Raw genomic sequence first — 25,067 nt, 5'->3', positions numbered from 1 at the left:
AACTAGCATTATGGAAAAAATCGAGACACTAGATTTAAGGGGTTATTTCCTATCCATATATAGGGATTTACATAGACTCCTCAGAGGGGAAAATTGTTCAAGTGTGATGTTTTAAATAATACTGGAAAAAAGAGAGACTACTTTTGGTCTACCAAATACATCATTCATTACGAAATTCTCCTATCCATAACAGTTCTAGGTGAATTCAAGGCAAGCTTTTTTTTTTTTTTTTTTTTGCTCCCTTTGCTTCACTGGAAAACTCCTTATCAGTTCAGTTTTTCAGATGTGTATAGGTCTAAAAAGAGAGGGTGGGGATTCTATCAATTTGCATAAATTTTGTATAGATGGTTCCCATGAGACCACTGAGAATGCCACCATGGAAGATTTGCCAAAATACCTTCCTTAAAATGTGCCATAAATTCTCGGATTGCAAGTGATTTTATTTATTAGGCAATCATACTGCCTCCACTTAAATAGTATCTGACACACTCGGAGTTGAAAAAGTACATCAGTAAATGGATTCAATGTATGCCTTTATGAAAACTTCTAAAAGTAATTTCCTATCAAATAAGTACCTTAGAGTGTTGAATGTGCCAAGTGTCAGAATTCTGTTAAAATTCAAAAAGAGTCAAGTACAGATTTTTCCTTGAGAGTACACCTTGATTAGCTACATGAACGGAGACATAAGTAAGACACATCTCCTTGTCCCCACAGTAGAATAAATTATTTCAGAATTAAACACAAATTTAAATTCCACAAAGTGACATCTTTTTGAATATATGCGACTTACCCAGGAAATGATGTATTTTCAACACAGTTTTGAGATTAAATGATATTTAGCTATGCTTTCGCATTCACAACAAGCTGTCCGCCTGCAAATTTCTTTTTCTTTTTTTAAATGCAAGAAAATACTTAAAGCTGCTCTAGTAGAAGTTTATAATATTTTATATAAACATTCTTAACTGATCTGTTTGTAAACATTTTAATGGCAATTCTTTCAGCAAACACACAATATATTCATAACAAACCACACAGCATTTGATGTTTTCTTCATAAATCAGCTGTACCTAATGCAATTTATCTTTTAAAAGATGTTTTTGACTAAACACAGTTCTGAGTCGCGAAGAAATCCACAAATAAGCACCTTATCTCTTTAATGACTTGCTTAGGCTTCCCTATATTTACTGCTTAATGATCGGAAGCATTTAATTTTCAAAGTTTCATTAAAACTCATCTACAAAGCTGATGGATAAGCAATAGTGATTTGTGATAGAAGATGTGGGAAGCCATTAACCTACATAGGTACCAAGGAGAAAAGTAAACAGAGAAGAGAATACTTTTTTTGAAGACAAGTCTCTTCCTATTTGTCATTATTAAACTCCAGAGCATCTGTTCCTGGTTTGATCTTCAATACGGATATGAGGCATTGCCGCCTGGAAATGAAAGTCTAAGATAAGGTAGGATTCTTAAGAGATCTTCATGGAAAAAAAAAATACCCCAGGTTGCCATTTACTGGGAAGGGGAAATCAATACAAAGACCTAGCAACTTGTGGCGAGAGGACATTTTCTAGGTATAGGTCATAGTTTATCAAGTTGCCTCTTTTGCAATGTAATTTACTTGCTAATAAGACCAACTGACTATACCTGAATACTGTGTTATCGTCAAAATGTGATTTTAAAATTCTCTCCTCATTTCTTGTGTGCTTGAGGTTTGCTGGTTTATTCTTCCTGAGCTCGGAGTGGGTAGACAAGGTCGATTTAAAAGAAAATGAATGGTTTTATACTCCTCTTTATTAAAAAACAGGCATCCCAAACGCCACACTGTGCCGTACCCAGAACATGAAAAGGTATTTAAGAAGCAGGCCTACCGTTCTCATCATCTGACTTATTTTCGTTGTCAGAATCGGTCAAAGTAAGGGCTGAGTTCTCACGACTGGACAGGCCGGAACTGCGTCTGGATTTTATCCCTCTCCCCCACAGTCTGATGGCGTGTTCTGGAGACATCCCTCCCTCTGTGTCGGAGTCGGCGTCAGACCCTGTGCTCAGAGAGTAGCCCTGGTGAAGGATCCCCATGTCAGAACAGTAGCCACTTCGGTGCGGGGAGGGCTCACAGATTCCCAGTTCCGCAAGGGTGAAGTTAGTTCCTAAGGTGACAGCAACAGAGAGACTGATTACAAATTGTGAAATGCCTTACAAAGTGGAAATTTATTCTTACAAAGAGCAGACAGGTGTTTTTCCCATCCAAAAAAATCGACCAGATTTCCATGGTATACAGGAATATACGAGCAAGAGTATTGAGGATATTGGGGTAAATTTGAGAGCAAAAAAGTAAACATCTAAGATTAATTTTAACCCTAGGCCACAATGCTCAGATTTTGTTTCAAAAATGTTACAGCATTTACTGTTGTCTAGGTAACACATGTAGCTGAAAAAACATGGGATTTATAGTAATAGCTAACATATACCAAGCGCTTACTTTGCTCTGGGCATCTTTTGTTTGACAACTTCTATTTTACATTTTTAAGTTTTACAACAGCTTTATGAAGAAGATAATATTATTGTAATCATTTTGTAAGGAAACTGAGGAACAGAGGAACAGAGAATTTAAGTGACTTACCCAAGGTCATACATCTAGATTGTAGCAAAACATGGATCTGATCCTTGAGCAGTCTGTCTTCATGTCAAAGAACCTTAATCCTCCAATAAATGTGAGTGGTGGCCAGGAGACCTGGGTACTGGTCCCAGCTTCCCACTGGTAAGTCTCATTGTGGCAAGTCTCTTACTCCTTGAGCCCCAGTTTTCTCATCTGTAAAATCTGGGTATTAATCTCTTAAATTCCTCTCAGGATCACTGTGTATCTTCCATGTGATAATATACACCAAACTTTTTTTTTTTTTAAATAAACTATGTAATGTATTATTTAATTCAGCATCGTAGGGATGAAGAGTCAGTCCTTATGTTTTTAAATGATATCAAACAATGTCTCCAACTTAAAACCACAAGTAGGTTTCACCCATGGAGAGTGAATGTGTGTGCAAATGGGAAGCAGAAAATAGGCATTTATTGACCATTTATATGTTACCATGTGTTTGGCATGGGCAGACCATGTATAGGCTTTAAATCTCATTTAAATATCATAATAGCCCAGCAGTTTAGACGTTGACCATTTCCAAGGTCACTCCTAGGCAAGTGGCAGATCCAGGATACACCTCTCATCTGCAGATTCCAAGCATCTGCTCATTCTACAGTGTGAAATAGTCTCAAACAAAAACCAGCCTGGCAACATTTTGGCACAGCGAATGCTCTATCTCTCTGTGTTCTTTACTCTTACAGGTTCCTACAAGAAATTGTAAACTTTTGATGCAAATTAGATGAAATCATGCGGTACATTCTATATACTGACATATAAAGCTGATTTATTTTTTGTCTTTAACCAAGTTATAGACAATGGGGGAAATGCAGTGAAGAAATGCACTTTCGTGCTATTAGTGAGGAAAACCTTATAAATAACACCAAACCCCTGGTTTACTTTGTATATATTGATTATATTAGGGTCATTCCCTATCAATCATATCTCCAAACTTACGATGTAACATAACTACTCTATGATACTCCACATACATGGCATCATTTCTCAGCTTTTATTTTAAAAAGGGTTAAGCAACTGTTTGTATTAACGTCATGTGCCTTTAATTTGTAATAGACATGTACTTTTATTCTGAGGTTTTACTTCCCAACTTTGCTACACGTTGAAGTTCCATAGCCTTCTTTAGTTAGCTGTGTAAATGGGATCAAACCCAATTTTACACATAATTGCCTCTGCAGAATGAAACCTATTCATCGGAGAGCTAACCTAAGCAAAACTTCCTGTGGGGATGGGGTGATTTCCTGCTCACTGCACAGAGAAGAGGGAAGTCCTCATGCCACCAGCACAGTCCTAAGTGCTATTATTTATTCCCTGTGCACATTTTATCATGTTGTCTGAGATCCCTTGCCCAGGCACTCTGTTCCAGTTTGCATCTTTGGTAATTAGGTACTATCTCATCATTGTACACTAAAGTGTATATTTTAGTAGTCTATAAAATGAAAGTTAAGTTTATATATGTCTGATGTTACAATACTTTTCTATTTTTGTTTTCTCAGTCTTCAGTAAATGAATATGAGCATTCTCCCATCTTGTTTTTAGAGCTCATGTTTGTTCTAGACAGGCATGAAATACAACGCTTCCTTTTCCTACAATAAATGAAAACAAGTCAAACAAAAACACACATGTTTTTATTCCACATGTGGGAATTTTTAGCTATATGATTCCATTTGAAATGGAGTGTGTATGTATTAAGGCAAATTTCCTGATGGTTTTCCCACATCTCATTATCTGGAACTAGCTTCAAAGACCTCCTCAGGAAAAGAGAAACATCTGTGTGAGGAAAGAAACCTCAGTTTTCAGAGCATCCCATGTGCTTTTCAATCTGGGTACCCGAAGTACTAGGCAATAAGCCTAGGGCATGGAAAGCCATGGAATAAATACAGTCTCCCTTCTTTGGTTATCAAATTTACTTGATGAGAAGAAATTAAAGTATTATTTTTTTCTGTTAAAACAAACTTGAGATCATCATAAATCAGTTAAAATTTGCACAACTTTTAAAGTAACCACAAATGTTAAGAAACAGTGTATTTCAAGAGTTTCAGCTTTAAGTTTACAGCCCCATAAGCCACAAACAAGCAACATTGTAAAGAAAATTGGAGGTAAGGTACTGAATTCACTGGGGGAAAAAGTAACTATGTTCACACTGGCTTATAGGAAGCCAGGTTTTCGCCTAAATTCATAACAGTTTCCTCAAAAATATTACCTTCTAAACTCCTCACCTTCATCTTCCAGTAGGACCACAGTTCCCCAATGCTACCCATTCCTCACAATGCCTAGTTTGGTACCTTTTGTCCTCAACTAACTCAAAGAATAGGAATCTTATTCTAAGTACCTGGGACAGGTTCTGGCCCAAGCATTTTCCAAGTTTGCTGGCTTAACATATGAAGCTGGTAAGCCACATATGGAAAGGAAAAACGGATCTATCATTTACTGAATCATTCAACAAATATTTATCGTTCCTAGTGCTGTGCTAAGCATTGGGGATATAACAGTGAGCCTTATAAAAATGGAGCCTATGACATTTACAGTCTAATCAGGAAAGAGACATTAATCAAAGAATCCCATAAACAAACTACAATTTATACAGTGAGAAATACTATATAGGAAAAGGACAAGGAGCCATGAAAGGTTATCTAGTGATTCAACTGTTCATCCTTTCACAGCTTGGCCAGCAGATGTTCATCTACTGGTAGACTCACTACTTGGAGGGACTGTGAATTTACTCCAGGAAATTATCAGGCCCCCTTCAGTTTGCTCTTACCGTACTGCTCCCAAACATTCCCCTATATACATTGATTTCAGACAAACGTTTTTCACATAGTTCCTCTTACAGCACAAAACCCTCATGTCATACTCTTCTGCTCAGAATGTAAATAGCATAGGGGAGTTTTAATACCATGTCAACTTATTGTTTTGCACTTACTTTGCTCATTGATGGAAGGTTGATTTTGCTTTAATTCATCTTGTATAATTATGTCTTTATTAAGCTCCATGGCAGCTTTGAATGGAAGAGAGAGACTAGTCATTGTGTGATTCTTCAAGCTAAGATTTCTAGTGGAAAGCAGTCAACATTTCTTTCCTTCTCTACTTTCTTGCAGAAAGATAGAAAGAGTCATCATATTTCAGTATTCATATACATATGTTTACCTTCTATCTGCCTCCAGTCTCTCTGATACCATATTAAAGTGGATGTGGATGATGTTTCAAATGCATTTCATCTCAGGTATGTATTTTATGGTCGCTGCCAATAAACTGCCTGGTGTGGCCCCATGTTATATTATCAAGGCCAAAGCCATTATTTTTATTTAAAAAATCCATATTTATAGCATGGAATTGGAGTATAATTTGGGGTGCTGGGAGAGAACATTAATGTCTAAAAACTGTTAGGTGACCAGGATAGCAGAACACAAGTGTTTAAAAATAATTCTGTTGGTAGGTCTCTTTGTCTTTGAGTTGTCTTTTTCTTGACCATAACTTCAGTGTTTAACCCAGATCCTCTTCAGAACTTTTTTTGAGGTAAATTTGGCAAGAGATATCAAAAATCAGCCTTTGACCAACTAGTTTTGTTTGGGGACACAATTCAAAGGAAAGATATGGCAGCGTATTGTGATCATGGCTTTATCTTCTAAGTTTTTACCAACTTCTCACACTTTGAAATAACCTTTAACTAGGAGAAGCACATATGTCGCTAAGTCAGAATTATCGTGTCATGGTAATACCAGGGAATACAAATAGCACTGGAAATGTCAGCATTTGAACAGATTTTCTACTATGAGGGCAGGAAGATAAAAGTTAACTTAGTAATAGGGGAGCACAATATAGAAAACTTGTATTACCTAAATGTTCAGTATGCAAGTCCCCTGAATTTAAGAGATGAAATTCCATACACACGAGCAAAAGTTGTTACAACACGAAAATGGTCACTAATGATCACTTATAAAATTAATCCCCACCATCCCCACCCACTTACTGCTAGTATCTCTTCTCATATCAACCACCCTATCAACATCTCTATCATCAGTTAGTTGCTGATAACAGAAAGTAATATGATGCCAATGTGAGTTTAAGTTGTAAAGCTTGTGAAGATGCAGATTTCTGTGAAGTCAATACAAGTGATGCTAAGAAACACTAGGATCATAAGCAAGGCCACATAATTACCATGATCTAACAGAATTAACCTGTGAACAAGAAAAAAATTGAAATGCATGTTGGCGTGATGATGGCTTCTTCAAAAGATGACTTGACGGGCTTCTGGTTTTGGATCAAGATAGAATTCCCCATGTCTCTCTACTTGTTCCACTAAGTACAGCCAAACCCCCTGGACAGTACATAGAAAAACTACATAGAAAGAGTTTAAAAGGGGTCTAAAGAAGATAGACTTATTAGGATCCCAGGACCTGAGTAAGGACCTGGTTGTGAGTTCCCTGGGGTTTCTTTTTGCCTTATATACCCCAGACCTGGTGCTGGAGAAATCTGCAAATTAAAAACACCAGTGGAAGCAGGCAAAATAAGCCCAGAGTAAAGCCTCCTGTAAGTTAAGGGTCCTTTCGTACCTCCACAAACACTCCAGGGTGGAATCAAGTGATAAAGCAGAATTTCATCTTCATCCAGTAGGAATGAGCCTTCCCAGACACCTGACAGGAAGGTGTCTTTGGTGGCCATAAGGGCATCCTGGATTTCCATCCCCACCCAGTGGTAATGAAGCACCCCTTCTTCTTCCTGATGGTCTCAGAGAAGAATTAATGTTAAATCTAAATTCACCACCACTGAAGGATTCATAGAGGAACTGTAAAGAGGTGCCCCTCTCCCTCTCAACCAGGTTGTTATCTGCAGAGTCCTAGCGAAGACTCTAAAATCCCAGCTTGGCTCAGCAGCAAGACAGCATCCCTTTTCAATCCACACCACCGCCCATCCCCCATCCCCCATCCCCAGCCCTGCTTTGTCAAAGTAGGCCAAGTGGGCAACTTGGACTTTCACCTCCATCTGGCAGTTAAGCCTCAGTGTCCCATTTTTCCCACTGGCTTGGTGTCAGAGGAGGCCTGCTGAAACAGAAGATTTAAATAAGATCCAGATTTTCAAAACATAATACAAATAGCCAGGATACAATAAAAAATTACTCATCATACCAAGAATCAGGAAAATCTCAACTTGAACGAGGACTGATAATTATTTAAATAAAAGGTTAATGAACAGTCCTTAGGAAAATTAATGAATTCATCTTTTTTTTTTTTTTTGCAAAATACAATGCTCTGTGATCATGCTGTAAAATTCAAATAGAAAGTGAAGGATATATTGTACATCCATGCAATTTTGCCATAAAATGTATATTATGCCTTGCATAAGAATTGTTATTCTTTATCCTTTTGAATAATTACAGCATAGTTGGAATAATAAATTGTATAAACATAAAATAAAATATACTATTGATAATCAATTTTCTTTTTTGAAGATAAAGTTGATTCTATTTTAACATTGATTCCATTTTTAAGTGGCCTTATTTCAGCATCATTTATCCGAAGACAAAGAGAATCTCTTGTAAATAAACATGGGCCACTTTTCCTGAGCAAATGTTAGAGTCTACATTTTCAAGTCAGAAATGAGTATGAACTCCAAATTTTCCAGCAAGTATTTAAGAAAATGATATAAATTATAATGTTATAGTTCTTTTTTTATCACAGTAAGTGGAGTAATTTGATCTGATACCCTAAGTTTTTGCAACAGAAAGTTATCAAGAAAAATATGGCAATTATAAGTGATGTGATAATTTTTATTTTTGATTAATCAAAAATGTACCACCAAATTGTTACCTGATATTTAATATCAATACCTTACCTTGAAATTTGAGAAATTATTGATATGTTCAAGCTACACAAAATAATCACTTACCAAAAACTTACCAATATTACCTAAAATATTATTTTCAAGCAATCTAAAATCTACATATCTATAAATGCATTGATAACAATTTTGAAAACTACTGAAGAGACTACCCATGAATTCGAATGTTTTATGCTCGTGTATACTAAAATTCTTCACATAAACTCCTTCTTAATGCCCTTCTAAAGTTCATCTGATTTTACATATTCAGATATTTTCCCAAATGTTGACAAAATTGTTCATGAAAAATCCTGTGGCTTAAAACTACAGAGGAGGTGTACGTGCATTATTATTTATAAGATTTTAAGCCAAATGTTTATATTTCAAAAATTCACTCTAAGAATAATACTTTTCTCTCATGTATGGCTCCTAACATGTTAATATTTTGATATTCTAAACTTTCAGATTATTTTAAACTCTCCCTAAATGCATGATATGTCACAAATTTCATAATTTTTAACTAGAATCATTCCAGTGTGAATAAACACATTCTGAATCAAGGAAACATCAAAATAGCTAGTGACGACAGGAGAGTTTCCAGTATCCTTGGTTTCTCTGTAAGCTTTATAACTTCAAAGAGAAAGGTGAATGTGGCATTCTCCTCTGATATGGTGGCCTTTTCACTGCTCCAGGCTGAACAAAGCCCGATTTGGAAAACCCAAAGCAGCCACAACAAAAGGTTCAGCTGGACTACTGCCAGTTCATAAATAGAAATGAAACACCAGTAACCTAGCTAGCTGGAGATTCTTTTCTGCTGATGACAATTCCAACCAGATAAAAATTGAATTCTGGTATTAAAAACTATACCTATCAGTTACCCTATATAACAGCATTACCAAGGTGTAGAGTCATCTGACCATGTGGGACTCTGCCTCTGCAAACAAATTTTTTTTTTTTTTTTTTTTTTTTTTGGGATAGAAAAAAATAAATAAAAGGACAATAGTGAGTTAGCTGCAATAGTCTAGCTGTCCTCTGTTTGGGAACAACTACTAGATTAGCTTACATTTATGGAGGACTCCACAGTGTGGCAGGCACTGTTCTACATGCTTTCATGTACAGTTTTCAAATTAATAAGGATGACAGCCCTATAAAATAGTCACTATACAGGCGAGGGTTAAAGTGGGAATTCCAGAGTCTGTCTTAAAAATACTTGACCATAAATTTTTAGAATTATTTCTTCTGATGAGTCTCCATTTACTCATTCATAAAATAAACATAAAAATAGCACCCACCTTCATAGGGCTGTTGTGAGCAATGAATTAGACAAAGCAGGTAAAAATGCTCCTTAGGATATTGCCTGCCATAGAATAACTTTATAACAAACATAGCTATTGTGATGATCATCAGTTTACAGATGCAGAAACTTTATTTTTAAATTATAATTCTTATAATTTAATTTATATAATTTATATTTTAAAATTAAAATTATGATTTAATTATAATTACTAACATTTTCTATTTTCTCTTGAGTTGATTTAGAAAGTTTGGGAACAATCTATATTTCTAGGAATATGCTCATTTCATCTATGTTTTCAAATGAATTGGCACAAAGTTATCCACGTATTTTTGAATCTTTTTAAATTTCTGCTAGATTTGTAGAATGTTGTCTTTATTTTCATTCTTGACGTCACTTATTTGTGCTTTTTCTTTTTAAAAATATTTTTTAAAATTTTCATTTGAGTATAGTTGACACCCATTACATTAATTTCAAGTGTGCAGTATAGTGATTCAACATCTCTATGTGTTAAGCTCTGCTCACAAGTGTGGCTACCGTGTGTCACCATACACTATGACAATATCATTGACTATATTCCCTATGCTGTATCTTTATCAATTTTATCAATTTTTTCAAAGGACCAGCTTTTGGCTTTAGTATTTTCTTTTATTGTTTATTTTCTATTTCTTTAATTTTTGCTCTTATCTCGATTGTTTTTCTTAACCTAACACTGGGTTTTATTTGTTCATTCTTTTCTAGTTTTTTTTTTTTTTCCTTTTCTAGGCTCTTGAGGTAGAAATATAAATCACTGATTTAAAAACAGTATTTCTTAAACAATCAAGCCTAATAATCTTCCTATTCACCTACATCCCATAAATTTGAATATGTTGTACTTTCATTATAATTCAATTCCAAACATTTTCTAGTTTCTCTTGTACTTTTATATCACATGGGTTACTTAGAAGTGTGTAATTTTATTTCTACATATCTGGACTTGTCTAGATTTCTTATCATTATTGATTTCTCATTTAAGTACTTGATGGACAAAGAACAAACTCTCTAGGATTTCCTCTTGAAATTCACTGAAACTTACTTTGTAGCTCAGAATACAGTATATGCTGCTGAATGTTTCACTGGAATATAAAGTGTATTCTACAGTTGTGTATAGTGTTCTATAAATATCTATTTGGTCAAGAGAAATAACAATGTTGTTCTCTAGATCCTTACTGATAATTTTGGGCTAGCTCTTCTATTAGTTACAGAGGAAAGGGTTGAATCTGTAACTAGCTTTGGGTTTTTTTTCTTTCTCCCTTTACAATTGTCAATTTTTCTCCTCCTCCTCTTCTTCTTTTCTCTTCTTTTTCAAACTGTTATTAGACACATATACTTTTACATCTCCGGGGTGAATTGACACTTTTATCAATTCCAATATCCATCTTTTTCTCTATAATACTGCTTGCCTTAAAGCCTATTTTCTTGATAGAAAATACTCAAGACAGCTTTCTTAAGTTTACTGCATGTAGTAAACATATTGTACATCTATTTCTGTTCCTTTCAACTTTTCTGTGTTTTTGTATTTAAAAATATGTCTCTCGTAGACCACATATATTTGGGACTTGCTATTTATCTGACAATCTTTTCCTTTTCATTGGTATGACAGTCCATTTATATTAATGTAATTATTGATATGGCTGGATGTAAGTTCATCATTTTGTCATGTTTTTTCTATCCATCCTTTTTTTGCCATTCCTTTCTATATTTCCTTTCCCACCTTCACTTGGGTTAATATTTTTTTTTAATTTCATTTTAATTTTTCTATTGATATTTTAGTTATCTCCTCAAATAATTTATAGTGGTTTCTCTAGGGATTATAATATGTATGCCTTGTCAGTCTATTCAGAGTTCTAATATGCTGTTTCTTCAATTTCTGCAGTTTCATCATTTCTCTATTCTAAAAATTTCTCAGTCATTGCTTATTAAATATTTACTTACTTGTATACTGTTTATTCTTTTCACTAATTAAACAAGTATTATCCTTCTCTCTAAATGTCTCTATTATATTTTTAATCTCTTTTCTCTCGGTGCTGTCTCTTGCTAATTTCTTCTTGTTATTTTTTCCAGTTGACTAATTCTCTCTTTAATTGTGCCTAATCTCATATTTACTGTATGAACTCAACTATTTTTTCAACAATTATGTATCTCATTTATAAAACTTACATAGCTTTTTAAGTGTTTCTGTTCAGTTTTTCTATTATCATCTTACTTGCTAATTTGCATATTATACATTTGAAAGTACAGATCCAACAAATTATAATGTTTTAGGACTTCAAAGATGAAAATTGGTTGTTTGTTGATTTGCTTGCTCTTAATTATGAAGGTTTGTTTTCTTATGTACTTAATTATATTTATTTTAGCTGACATTGGTTTATTTTAATTTTTGAAAATCACAAGGGCCTCAGATGAAGATTTGTATTTGCTTCTGTCTAAGACATGTGGTAGTATTAATCACACATCCTTTTTAGGATTCCTGGTTAGTGCAAGAATCTCAGTTTCATGTCCCTCTTGCTCTAAGTCCAAGGTCCAATGTCCCAAATGCAGATCTGATATTAGTCCTTGCTCTCAGTGAAGACCTACCAGAAGCTTGCAGTTCAAGCTTCAGATTTCTGGCTTTAGCTCATTTTGATTTTTATTTTGTTTTATTTTAGCCGCTTGGAGATTTGTCTTACTTACTGGGAGGACTATATTATTTTTGCTTTGATCAAGCTATTCAATATTCCTATTTTTCAGTTTTCTCAATTGTAAAATGGAGGAAATTATAGCAGTACTTGCCTCTGGGCATTGTGTCAGAGAGTATATATATTTAGAATATTCCACAACAAAGTCAAAAGTCAATAAATATTAGCTATTATTAATATTACTATTACCATGTTACTAGTAAGCATAAAAATGCAAAATGATGGACATGATTCCCTTTGTAATTTTTCCTACCTCTACACAAACAGAATACTTTTCCAGCTAAACTGCAGTCTATTTAGATATATTTAATGTTTATTCTATTAATTAAGGTAACATTCTAGTTTCTTGAAAACGGAGAATATTTGATTTGTCAGTAAAGACACTACCAACATTAACTAAAATTTTGACAAAGACATGACATTTGCATTCTCAGCACTCATGAAGGTCCCTGTCTCTATCATGCACTTGATGTTTTGAAAACACTTTGACTTTCCCATCCTGAAGGATTATTCTAGATCTCAAGAGTTAATTAACTAATCTACAGTCTGACATCTTGTGAGATGGATAGATCGCAGTCTATCACCAGGTGTATATATGTATAGCAGACATTTTGTTCAGTAACTAATCAGAGTCTACTTTGTAACCACAAATATTGGGGAGAAATGTTAATGATATACTCTTGTTTGTAAATCAATTCCTTTAAATCAACTGCTTCATTACCAATTACTGCTAGGATTTAGATACTTGTTTAAAACTATGTTAAGCATCCAGGCACAGAGATTGTAGGGAATGGCAAGACCACAGTTTCCTAGTGCCTGTTAGCATCATTAAACAGGGACAGGATAATTGAAACTGAATCAAGAGTTTTCCTTTTCTTCCTTTCCCACCTTGCTTCCTGTGTTCCAAACACATGTCGTAGGTTACAAGTACATGTAAAGCCTTAATTACATTTAGCATCTGGCAGCTGTTGACTTACAGAGAGTTGTTGAGTCACATAAACTCAAAGTCAAAAGGAAATTCAGGAATAGAAGGCAGAAGCTTGCTCAATGGAGTAAAAAAATCTTATATCATCACAGCTGAAATACTCTACCATCAGCACTATTATGTTCATGGTGTGAGTGATGCTGTAACTAATCAGTTTCGGCAATACCAGAGACTAACTTGCCACTAAAATACTTCATTCCCAATGTAGTTTGAGCCATCAACTAAAGGGCCTTACAAGCATTGCTTTTAACAAGTGATGGATTCATTCACATACAATGGAGACAACAGCTTTACAAGGATTTTAGCATATCTAGAGGCATCAACTGATAACTCTTTAAAAACAAGATCTTCACACTATCCACTCAAAACTGTTATTACCAAAGTTAGATGTGTCAAGTAGTTTAGTTTATACACTGCTTACTTTTGGAGGAAATAAGTCTCCCGAGAAACCAGCAAGAAGAAAAACAAACCTTTAATACTGGCCGCCATTAGCCACATATTGGCAATTTTATGAGTAGAGAATTAACAGAAATAACCGCCTTGGGTCTTAATAGAGATAGACCTCAAAATCCAATTGTCAAGTTACAAAAGCATAATAAGAAAAATATAATGGCTGCTATATGTTGTTTTTAGATACATAATACTAAGAAGATAAATCTGAACTGGAAAAACATACACCAAATTCTTCATAGCAATTATTTCTGGCAATACAGAGAGAAGAATGCAATGGTGGGGGAGTGAGTAGAGGGAGGAAAGAGGATTTGAAACAAATTTGACAAAATATTAACACTTGTTAATTACAGGGGATGAGTACTGTGTACTTTATTCTCTGTACTTTTCTCTGATTTAAAGTTTTTTTTCCTAAAAATTAAAATAATTGAAAAATAGAAGTCTTGGACAGTCTATTTTTATCACATACTTAAAAATATTTGCAAAATCATAATTTTTCTATTAAGTCATGTCTTTCAACATTTTTATGGTTACATTTTGAAATAAACTACAAAGAAATGCCTCTGCTTGCATGTCTATTTAACATCTAGCCAATCAGGAATAAAATTATGAAGCAAAAGTAAAAGCAACCAATAGATAAATAAACTGTGATACACCCATACAATGGAATATTTTTCAGGAATAAAAAGAAAAGAGCCATAAAGCCATGAAAAGACATGGAGGAAACTTAAATGTATATTACTAAGTAAAAGCAGCCAATCTGAAAAGTCTACATACTGTATGATTCCAACTATATGACATTCTAGAAAAGGCAAAACTATGGAGACGGTAAAATGATCCGTGGTTGCCAGGGATTCAGCAGGGAGAGATGAATATGTGGAGCACAGACAATTTTTAGGGCAGTGAAAATACTCTGTATGATATTATAATGATGGACACATGTCATTTTACATTTGCCCAAACCCATAGAACTTATAGTATCAAGACTGAAGTGTAATGTAAACTATGGACTTTGGGTGATAATGATGTGCCAATGCAGGTTCATCAGGTGTAATAAATGTTTATTTATCACTCTGGTAGGGAATGCTGATAATGGAAGAGGCTATGCATGTGTGGGGGAAGGAGGTATATGGTATATCTCTGTTCCTTCCCCCTCAATTTTGCTGTGAACCTATAATTGCTCTAACAAAATATTCTTAATTTTTTAAAAAAAGTACATGCAAACAAATCATTACATGACAGGTATACTGCCAGGAAACTGATGTACTTTTCTCCCTAGGAGAAACACTCTAGATCCTTGTGATTAAGAACACACCAGAAGCAAGTAATCCAGAATCTGAATCCCTATTCCACCACTTATGGTCTGATGATGTTCAAGTTAATTAGTTCCTCCACCCTTGATCTTCAGTCTCCACAGCAATAAAATAGATTTAATAATATCTATATTCATAAGTCTATGGAGACCGCTAACTTCATGGGAGCAGAAACATGAATACATGAGAGGAGACATAAACCTAAAAGAAGGGAATCTAGGCAAGTAGAACAAAGGTAAAGAGTCTCATTCATTCATTCAATATTTATTAAGTGCTTATTAACTGCTAAACATTGTTCTGCAGGCTTGGGATATATCGGAAAACAAAAGAGAGAAAGATCTCTGTCCTAGTGGAGCTTATATTTTAGCTGGGGCAAACAGATATTAAACAGTTAACATAATGAATAAGTGTGTAGTGTCCTCAAAGGTGGTAAGTACTATGAAAAGAAAACAGAAAATAGAGTGGTGAAAGCCTTTTGTATTTTGAATAATTTGATCTAGGAAGGCCTTACTGAGAAGATGACATTTAAACAAAGACTTGAAGAAGTTGAAAGAGTCAGCCTTTCCAATACCTGGGGCAAAAGGAAACCATCAGTGTAAAGGTTCCAGGCAGAAATGTGCCTGGCATGTCCCAGGAACAGCGAGAGGAACTTTGTGGCTGGAATGCAGCGAACAAAGATGCCAACTTATGAGAAAGGGCCAGAGAGTTAATGAGAGCTGAGTTCTAAAGGGCTTTGAGAGTGATTTTAAGGACATTTATCTTTACTAAGAGGGAAACAGAGAGCCATTGCATTGTTTTCGGGGAGAGGGGTGACACTGTCTAATTTTCATTTTTAAAGGATTGTTCTGTTAGGTTAGAATACTGAAGGAGGGGAATAAGAACAGAATCAAAGAGACCACTCAGAATGCATTTGTAAGAGATGATCACAGCCTATTCTGGTTGTAAGGAGCAAAGTGGTGGGCAGAGTGGGATTTCCTAATGGATTGTATGTAGGGTATGGCAGAAAGAGTTGAATGTGACAATGTTTTTGTTTTTTAAAGATTTATTTATTTGACAGAGAGAGACACAACGAGAGAGGGAACACAAGCAGAGGGAGAGGGAGAAGCAGGCTTCCCGCCGAACAGGGAGCCTGATGTGGGGCTCAATCCCAGGACCCTGGGACCATGACCTGAGCCAAAGGCAGACACCCAACGACTGAGCTACCCAGGTGCCCCCATGACAATGTTTTTGAACTGAAAATCAGAAGAAGGAGTTGCCATTAATTGTGATGGGGAAGACACATACAGACCAAGATTTCAATCCTGGATATCTGAGTTTGAACTACATATTAGGCATATAAATGGAGATGCTGAGTAGGCAGTTGGATACATAAAAGATATAGATATGTAAGTGATATAGATTTGGGAGTCATTGGTATGTAGATTCTGTTTAGTGCCATGGAGCTGGACGACATCGCAGTGTGGAATAACTCTACATAGAAAAGAATATCAAGGACTGAGCCCTAAGTCACTTTTATATTCAGAGTTTGGAGCAAAGAGGAGGAAGCTGTAAAGGAGTATGAAAATGAACAACCAGGGCAGTAGGAGGAAAGCCACGAGCATATGCTAGAATAGAATCTAAGTAATGAAAGTGTATCAAAGAGTAAGGGGCAATTAACTGTTTCAAACATTGCTGATAGATTGCTAAGATGAGAATCGAGAATGTGACATGAAGATATAGCAATATGGTAATCACTAGTGACGTTGGTGAAAAACAAACAAACAAACAAACACCAAAAAGAGTTATGTGGAGGGGTATATGTGATAATCTGATTGGACTGTGTTTATAAGAAAATAGGGGAGAAGAATCAGTGGCAATAAGACAAACACATCATCTGAGATGTGCTACAATAAGGAGTGAAGGAATGTAGTGGTAGCTGATGGAAAAAGTAAGTGAACAGAAGTTGGGGGAAGGTCACAGCATGTTTGTATGCTGGTAGGAATGAAAGGATGGTTCATTTAGGAAAGAGAGGTGGGAGAGCTCTTGATGCAACATTCTTTAGTAGATCAGTGGGACACTGATCTTGCACACAAGTGGGGGTTTCACCTGGGATAAGAGTAGAGATTGTTCATTTATAGTGATAGGAGGGAAGGCAGAGCCTGTGGGTGCAGTTGGTGGGAGTGGGGAGATGGTAGATGTGGATTTGGGAGTTTGCCACTGATTGAGGATGGGAAGGAGGTGCCGGAGGCTTAGGAGAGAGCGGGGGAGATAAAGCAGACATCTAAGAGTGTGAGGCCAGGTATAGATCAGACAGTTTAGTACAACTGCAGAGCAGAATTAAGGGACCACTTGAAATTTAATAAACTTCCAAAACTTCTGGGACAAATTTATTACAGTGCACATGTAACAATGAACTCATCATTCACTAGGGCTGCTTTGATTTGCATAAAAAATTAAATTATGGTGACTACATTCAGTTCTTAAAAATGAGAAAATATTAAATGCAATGTAAAAACACTGTTATTAAAATGAATGGTTCTTATGTTAGGGGGAAAAGTAGAGTAATCAGGGTGATGTGTTATATGTGGACCAATTTATTCCTTACGTGTAAATGTAACTATAAATTCTGAACCCATAGAAATTAATTCATATTATATCACAAACTTCTACTTTTCATCAGATGGTTGTACCATTTTTTCAGACAAGAAGTCTTTGTCTCAAAATATTGAAATTCACTTTTTTAGATCCATGGGTGAGTATGACAAGAAGACATGTCAATTTCAATAGCCCCAGGGCCAACTTACACAGTACAGTCACCAGGGCCATAACACCTTCAAGGGCCCACAGAAATAGTTTAATTTCTTTTAAAATCAGAAAAAAAACCTTTAGTTTGTAGAAAATGTTTTAATCTTTAACAATAATTTGTTTGTCTTTATATTACATAGTTGTAACTATAATATCAAATATTTTTTAGGGAGGAAGGGGCCAACAAAGGCAATAGTGCCTAAGGTCCATGAAAGTTATGGTGCAGCACTGCATCCTCCGTGAAATCCTTCCCCGTGTATGGAAGGCCAAAATCACAATGAATCAAAACATCAACCTCCTCAAAGGATTTTAAAATGAAATGCGGACTGTGCTCTAATAGTGTTCCTATCCTGAAACGCACAAAGAACATCATCCCCTGCACAGACATCAAGTGCTCTGGCCACTTGGCTGCTCCAGAGGCACAGGAGAGTGCCTGGTCTCCGTTTTCAGGTGTTCTGGCAAAGCTATGCCCAGAGTTAATATCACCCTGCCTCTTCTAATTAGTAGAACAACTGTTCAGTCATTACAGATGACTTCCTTGGCATTCCTCATTTTCCCAAAATATCTCCCAGAATCCAGTGACTATACTATCTATCTCCTCCATTTGGTATTCAGAGGGCACATTTATTGAAGATTTTCAAAGCAAACTGCCTTAGGAATCAACATCATCCATGGAAAGTTGCAAGAATTACCTCCCCCAAGTAGCAGAAAAGCAGGGAGGTTCCTGAGCTTTCCAGAAATCACAAAGCATATCTCTGACAGAACTGAGAACTGAGATGCATCTCTCTTGCCTCTCCCTGCCTTAAATAGAAAAAAAAAAAAAATCAGTGGTCATTCCTGGTAGACTGCTTCCTTCCTAGAAAGCCAACTTTTCCCAGCAAAACTGCTACTTCTCTGGAATGATGGGCAATGAAATCCAATGTGACACTTAATTGTTCTCTACTGAGATGTTTCTCTTTGCTGAGGTTTTTCCAGGTGCTTTATGAAAAACATTTGCACTACCTGGCACTTTGTGAGCCTTCCTCTGAGAACCTTTCCCTTATTAAGATAGCTTTGCTTTCAAAGGGGACATTGGTTTTGTTTGCTCACTCATAGCCCGTGAACAGACCACCAGGGAAATTGCTGCTTCACTGGCATAAGTCCCACGTGCCTATGTCACAAGGGGTTAGGAGCCTCATTAATTCCTGTGCTCTCATTTCAGGTTGTTTAGGGATCAGCAGCAGATTATTATTTCAAACACTTATTTCTTGCTTCAATTTCCTCTCTCTTAGAATTGGCTCCAAATCATTTTCTCTTGTGTGCAGTGCACTCAATCTCCATTCGGATAAGAAAATCAAAATAGTCTTTTCAGAAAACCTATCCATCAGCATTATCAGGAACACACCCCACAAAGGCTTTGGTTGATGTTCCTACATATCTGGCAGGTTTTATGCTTCTTTGTACTTAAGTCTCTCTTCCTCAGAATCATTGCCATTATATGGCTCACACAGACCCAAGGGCACCCACTGTTTATGTTTCAAACTGATTAGTTCAATGCAGTTCTACAAATAGACAAAAAGATGTGCTAGGAACCAACCAGGGATACAGAGATGGAAAAGCTGTGTCCCTGCTTTGGGCGATCTCCACAGGCTAACAAAGAAGATAAACATATACATATACAATGCCAATATCATGCTGTATTCCTGGTGAGTTTATTTTTCACTCTACCTACGTTGGTGGGTGTGGGAAGGCAGATGCAGCGGGGGAGGTAACTCTATTTTTTTTTTCTCTAGAAAGCCTGATTCTGAGAGGCAAACATATAATCTTGGGTAAGCCCCTTCATCCCCTGACTCCTCAGGTTTTCTCTGAAAATAAAAGGATGGGATCAGGAGGGTTGGCATCCTTCATTCAGTCATTCAACAAACATTTATGGCTTAGTAGTTACTGGTTGTGTAGTACGTGTCAAGACTGGGTTATAAACACATTATGTGTAAAATCTCATATAATCCTCAAGACAAAATGAGGAGGAAGGTATTAGGCTCAAAAGACAGAAATAACATTTCTAAGGCCATGTGATGAGTAGATAAAATAGCCCCAATTAGTGCATTTCTCCTTCTGGCTCCAAAGCCTGGGTCCTCTCTCACCTGTCATGCTTTTTAGTTGAGTCTAAAGACTTTCAGCTTTAAACTTCAGTGACTATATGATATTTCTAGTGAGAGTCTAGGCATCAGAGCCACTTTTCCCAATTAGAATACTGAGGGGAATCTGCACAAAAAGGGCAAAACAGGAAACAAACTGTTTTATAAGAGAATGGCTTCTGAATTCCCATCCTTTATGTCCATCCAACTGTTCAAATCAATGAAATAATCTGTAGCTTATAAAAGTGAATTAGGCTTATTTCTTTAAACACCCTTTTTGCAATGAAGAGTTGAGAATGAAGCACAGACATAAGGGATCCGATGTCAAGAAGTAGACAACTGAGCATCCCTTGGTCACAGTAAGAAACTGAGGTGTGACAGTAACATTAGCTTGTCCACTTGTCAGCCCCGCTCAACATGCCAGATCCTTCTCAGCAACGCTGGCTGATCTCTACCACTGGAAAGTCAGGATCTAGTGTAGTAGCTGCTCAATGAACATTTGTTGAGTTAAAGAAAGTTAGAGAGGTAGATTAAAAATAGAGAGAACGTACCAGTGTCATTCATCAAGAATGTATACTTTTTTTTTTTTTTACCTCTATGCACCCGCCCCCTTCTTCACCTTCTCTGACTTTTCCTTCTACCTATTTTATACATCTTAAAATACACATGGGGCACTAATACAGATAAAATATGTAAAACAGCTTTCTGTTTAGTGCTTTTGACACCTTGGCAATGCCATCTCTCTAACCATTCTGAGAATTCTATCTTCAAAAAACATATATCTGTATGTATATTTTTAAACAAAACAACCTATACTATTCATTGCCATCATGTGGTCACTTGGACAGACCCAAAGCCTTAGACCATCTGAGAAGTATATGCAAATATTTGTGTATTTTTATTTCTCTGCATTCTACCAGGTTTTATTTCAAGCAAGAAATTATCCACCCCTCTCTTCCTTTTGCACATCACAGAGCCAAGTTTCCTGTGTTACACCGATTTCCAAATGTTCAGCACCATTTATCCCTTTTTTATAGTTCATATAAAGACATGGCTCCAAGACCTCAAATAACAAAAAGTTTATTTATGTATTTATTTTTGCATGGCATGCGCTGATGAGCTAGTCTGCTCAGCAAGCATTTCACAGATTAGACGCATGAGTATGGTTTCAGGCAAGGCTCCCTCATGTTTCTGAGCATTGGCTGATAAACACTTCAAAGTAAACCGCTCATAAATATGAAATGAAAAGCCGAGGAGTCGTTATGCACAGCTTTGAGATACAAATCTCTTTATTCCCTTCTGAAGTGGGGTTTGATTGACATAATGAGTCATAGATCCTGTCCAGGGACACACTGCCTTTTCCCCTTTTCTCTGGAGACAGGGAGACTTTAAAGAAATCCACTTTAGAACTTGGTGATAGACAGCTTACTTGAAAAAATAATAAAGTTGAATCCTACATTAAATAACTTATTATTTTGTGTTAATGCTGACTTTGACAACCATGACATATGTCAAAGTTTCACTACACATCCTCAGAAAGACATTATTAGCTACAACTCTAAGAAAAAGACTGCCAAATTAAAAAAAAAAATAAAGGTGCCATTACGTCTTTTGTCATATATATTGTTGCTATATAGACCCTTTGTCTGGTAAGAGAAAATCACTACTTGAATTAATTCAGAGCAGAAGTCTAAAATCTTGTAAGCCGAAAGGCTATGGGGAGTAACAGAGGCAATGGGGAATAATTATTGTGGAAAATTCATTTTATAAATAAATGTCTCCCAAAAAGGAGAGGATCACGCAGTAGAACTTTCTATGAAAAATAGGTTGAAGAACAATTGAAAGTGGAGATTCAATTTAATCTTGCTCACAAGTTTTTAATATCTACCTGCTTGCCTGAAAAAGATAAAAATTTCAATGAGGTCATATTTTTTTCCACTAGATCGCATTTTGTAAATTCAAATGACTTACAGAAGCTAGGCAGTTAACACAAAGGAGCTAAGTCACCCAGTGTAAAGGGCATTAAGGAGCAGTGGGGGCTTGTAGAAAAATGAGAGTTTTGATAAGGCAGTTGTTAGCTCCAGTAGGTATCTGCCATCCATAAAGACAGAAGTAATGTTGCCTGGTTTTGCATTTTTTTCTAAAAGAGCCTTAAATCTAGACTCTGTGTAATATTTACTTATTTATAAATAATGGCCAAAAAATGTAATTTTAAAAAAGTGCAATCCAAATAAGGTAGGTCTTTGGGCTGCCAGTCTTTAGTTTCTACTCCAGACTTTCTATAGTGATCATTTAAAGAAGATTTTATTAAGAAGTAAAAGAGGAGGGAGAGAGAATAAAAACCTTAAGTCAGAGAATGGTGAGAGAGGAAGGGATTCTGAGCTAACCTACTCTGGTGGTTTTCATCTACTTTCCAGGATCCCTAGGGATTCTGCTGAGCGCCTGCAGTAGGTGAGAAGGACCTATCTAGAGCTGTCCCTTCCCAAAGTCCCTCTAACCAGAGCAACGGCGCTCTTCTAATTTAATACAATGACGTGGGCCAGGATACTTTCGAAAACAGCTAATTGGGACCATCCCCTCATCTGAGAGTTACCAAGTTACTTACCACCATTCCCCCATCGACACCTAATTGGCCCAGGGTTCAAGATTCCTTTACGTTTCAGAGTCAGATCAACTCTTAATTTTCTGCCTAGAGATTTGGCTTGAGAGTCACTGAGAATTAACTGTCTACTAAAATTAGTGTTTCCCTTTCCATGGTATAGAACCGCTACTAGAAGGTGGTTGCCCAGCCAGGAATGATCACTCCGTTCCCAAGCCATCTAGGTCAGACCACACGTCTAGTTCCCGTCAGCCGAGCGAAGCACAAGTGACGCGCGCCGTTTAAAGCCCGGAGAGCTGGCAGCACCAATCCAAGATGCGGCCAGCAGGCGGCTGAGGACGGAGCGCGAAGAAACCCGCAAACGGGGAACGAAAACTTCCGTAACATCCAGGTTGATGAAGCTAATTTATTGACTTGGCAAGGGCTTATTGTTCCTGACAACCCTCCATATGATAAGGGGGGCTTCAGTATCAAAATCAACTTTCCAGCAGAGTACCCATTCAAACCACCGAAGATCACATTTAAAACAAAGATCACCCGAACGTCGATGAAAAGGGGCAGGTCTGTCTGCCAGTAATTAGTGCCGAAAACTGGGAGCCAGCAACCAAAACCGACCAAGTAATCCCGTCCCTCACAGCACTGGTGAACGACCCCCAGCCCGAAGCACCCACTTCGGGCTGACCTAGATGAAGAATAAGGACCGTAAAAAATTCTGTAAGAACGCTGAAGAGTTTACAAAGAAATACGGGGAGAAGCGACCTGTGGACTAAACTCTGCTGCGACCGAGGCCAGCGAGTGTGCGCGGAGACCCCGAGCAACGCCTTCGGACGCCCCGCAAAGCAGGACTCTGTGGAAAATTGACACGTGCCGCCGCCGGGCGTTTGCTTGCGGCAGTTACTAACTTTCTACAGTTTTCTTAATCAAAAGTGGTCTGGGTAACCTGTAAAGAAAGGATTAAAAATTTAAGATGTTCTAAAAATAAAAATAAAAATAAAAAAATAAATAAAATCCAGAGAGCTGAAAAAGCAAACGATCCCCCTCCATGTTCTCCTTCCCTTGTGATGCAGGAGATCCGGAATGACGGATTCAAGATGGGAGCACCACCAATGAAAGCAACCGTGTTCCCAGGGTCATCCCCTGGAGGAGATGAACCCAGTCATCAGCATTCCTGATTCCGGACTTCACAGCAATAAAAAAAAAATTAATTTTGATTGTGGCTGATCCTTTATATATATTTGAATTTCCTTGTCTCGTCATCCAGATTTAACCAAAATAATGCAGCCAATATTGAATTGTTTGAAGTTGTGCTTTATAGGAAACATACACAACTATGTGATTCAAAAGATAAAACAGTGACTTTCTGTTGGGAACTTGTTAATGAAAAGAAACTACTATTCAGTGAGAGCTATTTTGTAGGAGCAGGAAAATGATACAACCTGCTGAAGGACATGGTCAAGAAAAGCAGGAACTCGGACTCAGATTTTGGCAGTTCCACAAAGCTCTCACAGCCCTACACTAATTTCTGTTGCAGTGTCATGAGTTGGTGACTAAGATTTTATTAAAATTCCTACCAGTCCAACATTAATAAAATTTAGCATCATTCTGATACGTCAGATATTAAATCTCTAATTATTTATATTATGAATTAAAAAAAAAACAGCTTTGACTAATACAAGTACCTCTAAGTAAACATTTGGACATAAAGAACTACCTGGTCAATATGTAACATTATATTGTATTCCAATAGCCACAATTTTATCCTTCAATAACAAATGTTTTTATGAGATGTTTTCATACATATGAGAAAAGAGATAATAGCAGAATCTCTAGCACAATTTTTTAACAGGAAGGAAGATAATGATTACATAAGTTAGCATCAGAAAATTGTCAGACATCAAACCCCAATGCAACCCCAAATAAAAAAAGAGATATGCGGGCGCCTGGGTGGCTCAGTCCGTTAAGCGTCTGCCTTTGGCTCAGGTCATGATCCCAGGGTCCTGGGCTCGAGCCCCACATCAGGCTCCCTGCTCAGCGGGGAGCCTGCTTCTTCCCTTCCCACTGCCCCTTCTTGTGTGCTTTCTCTCTTAAATAAATAGATTAAATCTTTAAAAAAAGAGAGATGCTAGTGTATAAATGTGTGTGTATATATATAATATGTACATATATAGTATATATGTATATATAATAATGAAAATAATAAGAGAATTGAGAAATTAGAAAAGCAAAGTGATATACACATCCCCAAGAATAACAAGAATCATCTTTGATTCATCTCCAACTTCTGTTAAGATGCACAACCAGCTCACTCTCAAACTAAGAGTGATCATGCAACCCACTGTAAGGG

At 36.6% G+C, this 25,067-nt stretch overlaps 1 protein-coding gene and 1 pseudogene across 13 annotated transcripts in view; one reads left to right on the top strand and one right to left on the bottom strand.

Annotated features, from left to right (window-relative positions):
- The window catches only part of TENM2 (teneurin transmembrane protein 2), a 1,203,413-nt gene that overhangs the window by 844,485 nt on the left and 333,861 nt on the right, over nt 1–25,067 (bottom strand). For 9 of the 13 annotated variants that reach the window (XM_032403433.1, XM_032403432.1, XM_032403428.1 and 6 more), the window contains exons 4-5: nt 5,571–5,645; nt 1,869–2,144 (exon numbers count right to left, since the gene is read on the bottom strand). In XM_032403433.1, the coding sequence (XP_032259324.1) occupies nt 1,869–2,144; nt 5,571–5,645 (351 nt within the window). The other 4 variants (XM_032403436.1, XM_032403437.1, XM_032403441.1 and 1 more) reach the window with 3 other exon arrangements.
- Nucleotides 19,597–23,665, top strand: LOC116631895 (annotated as a pseudogene).

The sequence above is a fragment of the Phoca vitulina genome, unplaced genomic scaffold (genome assembly GCF_004348235.1).
Source record: "Phoca vitulina isolate PV1807 unplaced genomic scaffold, GSC_HSeal_1.0 scaffold6, whole genome shotgun sequence".
Classification (NCBI taxonomy): domain Eukaryota; kingdom Metazoa; phylum Chordata; class Mammalia; order Carnivora; family Phocidae; genus Phoca; species Phoca vitulina.
Note: the sequence above shows the minus strand (reverse complement) of the source record. Positions and strands in the feature narration are given on the sequence as shown.